The 5,457-nt window shown below is 46.1% G+C and overlaps 1 protein-coding gene across 1 annotated transcript; it reads right to left on the reverse strand.

The window, feature by feature from the left end:
• Positions 1-212: 212 nt before the first annotated feature.
• LOC130481392 (lymphocyte antigen 6E-like) lies at positions 213-4,964 on the reverse strand. The gene is made up of 3 exons (XM_056853997.1): positions 4,907-4,964; positions 1,940-2,059; positions 213-328 (listed from the first exon to the last, which is right to left on the reverse strand). Exons 1-3 carry the CDS (start codon positions 4,962-4,964, stop codon positions 213-215), a joined length of 294 nt encoding a protein of 97 aa, XP_056709975.1.
• Positions 4,965-5,457: the final 493 nt, after the last annotated feature.

Raw genomic sequence — 5,457 nt, forward strand, 5'->3', positions numbered from 1 at the left:
GGGGCCTGGATATCTGACAGATTTACAACTGATCTCCAGGCAAAAGAGGCAAGTTCCCCAGGAGAAAATGGCAGCTTTGGAGGTTGGCATTATACCACGCTGAGGTCCCTCCCCTCCCCAAACCCCGCTATTCCCACGCTCCACCCCCCAAGACTCTAGGAATTTCCCAATCTGGACTTGGCAACCCTAATAAGCCCTCTTTGGTGGGACTTTCATTTTGGAGGCCAGATGTTGCACCAGGAGTAGCCACAGCAGTAAAGAGAACTGGAGAAATGGGTCAGCATGGGGCAGTCCGGAGCGCACATCTTGGTGATGAGCCGTTCACTACCTAGATGAGAAAAAAAGAAAATGAGAGACGAATATCGCACCCGAAGTGACATCATCATATTGCTGGTGATACGGAACGTTCCAGTATTTGGGCAAAAATTCTATGGTAGAAACCATTTTTGCCACACAGTTTTTGCCCAAATATCAGAGTATCTCATGTCTCTGGTTAAATATAAGCAGCCACTGTGATGCAGCGACAAAAAAAGCTAATGCGATCTTGGTGTGCATCAACAGAGGCATGATATCCAAATCGCAAGAAGTCATAGTCCCTCTGTACACAGCATTGGTCAGGCCACATCTGTAGTATTGTGTGCAGTTCTGGAGGCCTCACTTCAAAAAGGATGTGGACAGAATCAAGCGGGTGCAGAGGAGAGCGATGAGGATGACTAGGGGCTTGGAGACCAAGAAGCCCTAGGAGGAAAGGCTGAGGGAGTTGGGAATGTTCAGTCTGGAGAAGAGGAGGTTGAGGAGGGACAGGATCTCTCTCTTGAAGTATTTGAAGGGCTGTCACCTAGAGGAGGGCAGGGAGCTGCTCCTGTTGGCAGCAGAGGATAGGACTAGCAGTAATGGGTTTAAATTGTGAGCGGAAAGGTGGATATTAGGAAAAGTTTTTTTACAGTAAGAGTTGTTCAACAGTGGAATGGGCTCCCTAGGGAGGCGGTGAGCTTCCCCTTCACTGGCAGTCTTCAAGCAGAGGCTGGACAAACACCGTATCAGGGATGCTCTAGGCTGAACCTCCCTTGAGCAGGGGGTTGGACTAGATGGCCTCTATGGCCCCTTCCAACTCTATGATTCTATGGCAATGCAATGGCATCCCTTCTGGTGCACGATGGAAATGACGTCACCAGCAACCCTGGCCCAGGCCTTCCCCTGCTTCTGGAGAGCCCACCCCCCATTGGCCAGCTGAACAGCGGTGGCGGTGGGGGGACAGTGCCCAAAGCCCAGGGGGCAGTGCCCTGGCACCTCTGGTTTGAGTAAATACTGTACTATCAAACCTCTCTCCTCAAAAAGAGGCAGAATCAGAATGACTGGGGTTGCCAACCTCCAGGTACTAACTGGAGATCTCCTGGTATTACAACTGATCTCCAGCTGATAGAGATTGGTTCACCTGGAGAAAATGCCCCCTTTGGGAATTGGACTCTGTGGCATTGAAGTCCCCCCTCCCCAAACTCCGCCCTCCTCAGGCTCCTCCCCCAAAACCTCCCGCTGGTGGCAAAGAGGGACCTGGCAACCCTATGAATAACCCCCCCTGAAACTTCTATTGTGTGGGGAAGTGAGGAGGGTGATGTCTAATATACCCTTGAAGAGGAATGTGATCCGTGGCATGGAAATGGAGTTGGCTCTCTGCCAGGGTTGCCAGCTCCGGGTTGGGAAATACCTGGAGTTTTTGGGGGTGGAGCCTGAGGAAGGTGGGGTTTGGGGGGGGGAGGGACTTCAATAGTGTATAATGCCATGGAGTCCACCTTCCAAGCGGGCATTTTCTCCAGGTGATCTGATCTCTGTTGCCTGGAGATCAGTTGTAATGGTGGGGGATCTCCAGCCACCACCTGGAGGTTGGCAACCTTATTCTATGCAGAGGTTCTCGGAGGTGCGTCATCTGCTGGCAGCTTACTATTTTCAGAAGGGACTGCAATCGTCAGGCATCTCTGAGCATTTGGGGGGCAAGAGGACATCCGGAGGCAACCCCAGTTCGACGACTTCTGTTCACAGGTGAAGCACATCATGGAATGAGCTGCAAAGAAAGGAAACATCAGATTGGCTCCAGCTTGACTGGAGGAACAGTCCCAAAACTCGGTGTTTCTCCCTCATTTTCTCATTTGCAAAGATGAAGCAAGGAGACGTGAAATGAATTCCACTAGCCTTCGTAAGAAATAACTATTGACATAAATAAAGTTGTAGAAACATTAAAGCGAGCTGCGAACCAATAACGCTGAAGCCAAGAGCACATATATTTTATTGGATCATACATTTTCACAGCACTAAAAGGGAAAATATTATTTACTGAAAAGCCAAGTGCAAATAAACAAAACCATCAATTAAAACTTGGAAGTGCAGCCGCTAATCCACGCGAATCCATTTGGCTCTTTTTGTTCTCCACTCTTTCAAAATCAATCTTCCGCTTGATTGAAAAAAGACTTTTTTGAATCTCATTTCCAGCTGCTTTTCTGCAGTGATAAGAAAGTCATTGGAGAACCATCACACAGAGGGAGGGGGTGTGACCACTGCCCCCCTCATGCACCCCATGAACTCATGAGCACCCCATGAAGCTGATGGGCAGTATACTCAGGGCAGAAAAAAAGAAAGCCGTCATAGAATGCAGTGGTGGCCACCAGTTTAGAAGGGATTAGACACATTAATGGAGGATGGCCATTAATAAGTCATGATGGCTCAATGGAACCTCCTTGTTCAGAAACACTATACCTCGGAATTCCAGTTTATTGTGCATGTAGAAGCAGCACAAATACAGGATACAGCTGCACAGGTAGTGACTCTGTCAAGGTGTGGATGTCAAGGGGCCAGCACTGAGATCCTGCACCCCCCCATAGGAGGGAGGGCGTGGTTTGGAGCAGGGAGGGACTTCAATGCCATAGAGTCCAATGGTCAAGATGGCCATGTTCTCCAGGGGAACTGATCTCTGTCGCCTGGAGATCAGTTGTAATAGCGGGAGCTCTCCAGCCACCACCTGGAGGTTGGCAACACTACCCTCTAAGCACAGATTCTGCACTGGTTCATCGTTTACCACTTGATTGCTGGCTGCGTGTGAAGACAGACATAATGGCACCAGGGTCTGGACTCTGGACCCCTCAAATGAGCCTAACTTTGCAGTTTGCATTACTGATCGGGCTCTTTGCATCGTGTGAACAGTCTAGTATTTTTTTCTTCAGTAGCACTTTATCAGCTTTCTTTCTTTCCCTTGATTTAACAGCCACTGGCTTTCCATCAACCACTTTACACTTTAAAAAGAGGAAATGAAATGTAATTTTTTCTTGACACTATAAAGAGAAAAGTTGCCACGTCTCTCATGCAATTGACCGATCTATTTGACAGCAGATAACGCAATATCTACTTCTCAGAAAGTGTCTTCAGCTGTTTTATCCAGGGAGTGATATATTTATTTCATGCAATATTATTTTGTGGATGTGCTAAAACAATGTGGGTTAGGGCGTTTATTTGATCTGGACAAAATGGGCATTTTGTCATCGACTGAGTCTAGGGCATTAGTACATCTCGCCAATAAGAAAGCTCATCTGAACTGATGAATTTCTAACCAGCAGAAATGGCAAGGAGAAAGTTCTGTTGAAGGGTATCTGGAAGAAGCAAGGTGAACATTTACGATTTGCGTCCTTAGACACTAAGGACCAATCCTCATTTAAGATCTTATTTTGTAATTGTTTACAGCTTACTTTCTGAGTAGGTCTTTATGTTTATTTTAAAGGCTAATGAATCTGGAGGTTTTCTATTTAGAGGCAACGTAATTGGTGCTTTATAAAACTATGCAGGAGATGGAAAAAGTGGTTAGAGTGAAAATTGTCTCTCCCTTCCCATAATAGTGGAACTTGAGAACTCATGAGCACCCCATGAAGCTGATGAGCAGTATATTCAGGGCAGAAAAAAAGAAAGCCGTTCTTCACACAATGCAATTTGTGGAATTCACTGTCATAGGATGCAGTGATGGCCGCCAGTTTAGAAGGAATTAGGCACATTAATGGAGGATGGCCATTAATAAGTCATGATGGCTCAATGGAACCACCATGTTCAGAAACAGTTGACTTTGGAATTCCAGTTTATTTATTTATTTAAACATTCACACCCCACTTTTCCTCCTGCTTCAAGGCTGCGTACAGGAATAGTTTTTCCAGTTATAACCAGAATAAAAATAACAAACCCCAGAACAAACTTCCAAAACTTCTGGCAGACCGTGGCATGAAACAGAATGTTGGACTAGGTGGGTCATCGATCTGATCCAGCAGCGCTCTTCCTGTATTCTTACTCCGCTACACATCCACTATCCAACAACAAAATAAAACCAGCACCCACCCCTCAGAAACGTTTTAAAATAGCTGCAATACTTCTCTGGGCACTGGATGCAGGGAAGCATGATGGTAATGGCGCAGGTGTTAGCCAATAGGAACTCGCCCCAAATGGACTACATGGGAAACATGCAGAGCTCGCCCCAAGAAAGAGAAGTTGACATTTGTATTGAACAGGGTAGGGATGTTTTCAGATCACCCTCCCTCAGGTAAAGATGTTTGTCTTTACCACAAGATTTGTTCTCCAGCACCCTTTGTTTAATTTCAGGGAGTCCATGGGTGCCCCTCTAGGGTCGCACATGCCTGCTTTGCTGACATCTCTAAAATCACCTCTAAGCATCACATAGCTGGCTTGTGCTGTTGGACCAGCCCTGGAATTGGTATCTTCAGAAGAAACATCTGGAATTGTAGCCCTCTTGAGGGACACCATCCAGCAGGTTGTCCAGAGTTTCTTGTTTGCTGCACTGGTGTGCTCTACAGCAAACATGTCATGGACAAACAGCTGGAATAGACCCTCCCAAGAAAGGGACAAAACCCCAACAGCTTACCTGTCCCCACAAACAGAGCCGCTCCCACCAAGAAAGCCAAGAAATATGTGCTCTTCATGGTCTCTTCCTGCCTTGCTCTGAAACGGCAGCAGCACCTTTGGAGAAGTGATGAACTATCTGGACACTCCAACCCAAATCACAATTGTAATGTTTATGGGTGTCACAGAAGGCCAAATGGGTGTGAGCTCTCTAGGGACATAGGTAGATGAGGAAACAGCCCAAAGAGATGTCTCTGTCTTCTAGCCTAAATACCACATGACTATTATTAATTAATTAATCAATCAATCAATTAAGTAAACTTACACCCTGCCCTCCCTGGCACTGCTGGGCTTGGGGCAGCTTCTAACAAATGAGTACAATAAACCAGATAGAATACAAGTAAATACACCAACATTAAAACATACCAATAAAAGATTAAAATTGGACCCAGTTTAAACATATATGGTGCCCTCACCTTTGTACTCTCTTTTAAAAAAAATTATCCACCACATAGAAGAAGAAGAGTTGGTTTTTATATGCCGACTTTCTCTACCACTTAAGGAAGAATCAAA

This window comes from Euleptes europaea, chromosome 8, assembly GCF_029931775.1.
Source record: "Euleptes europaea isolate rEulEur1 chromosome 8, rEulEur1.hap1, whole genome shotgun sequence".
Classification (NCBI taxonomy): domain Eukaryota; kingdom Metazoa; phylum Chordata; class Lepidosauria; order Squamata; family Sphaerodactylidae; genus Euleptes; species Euleptes europaea.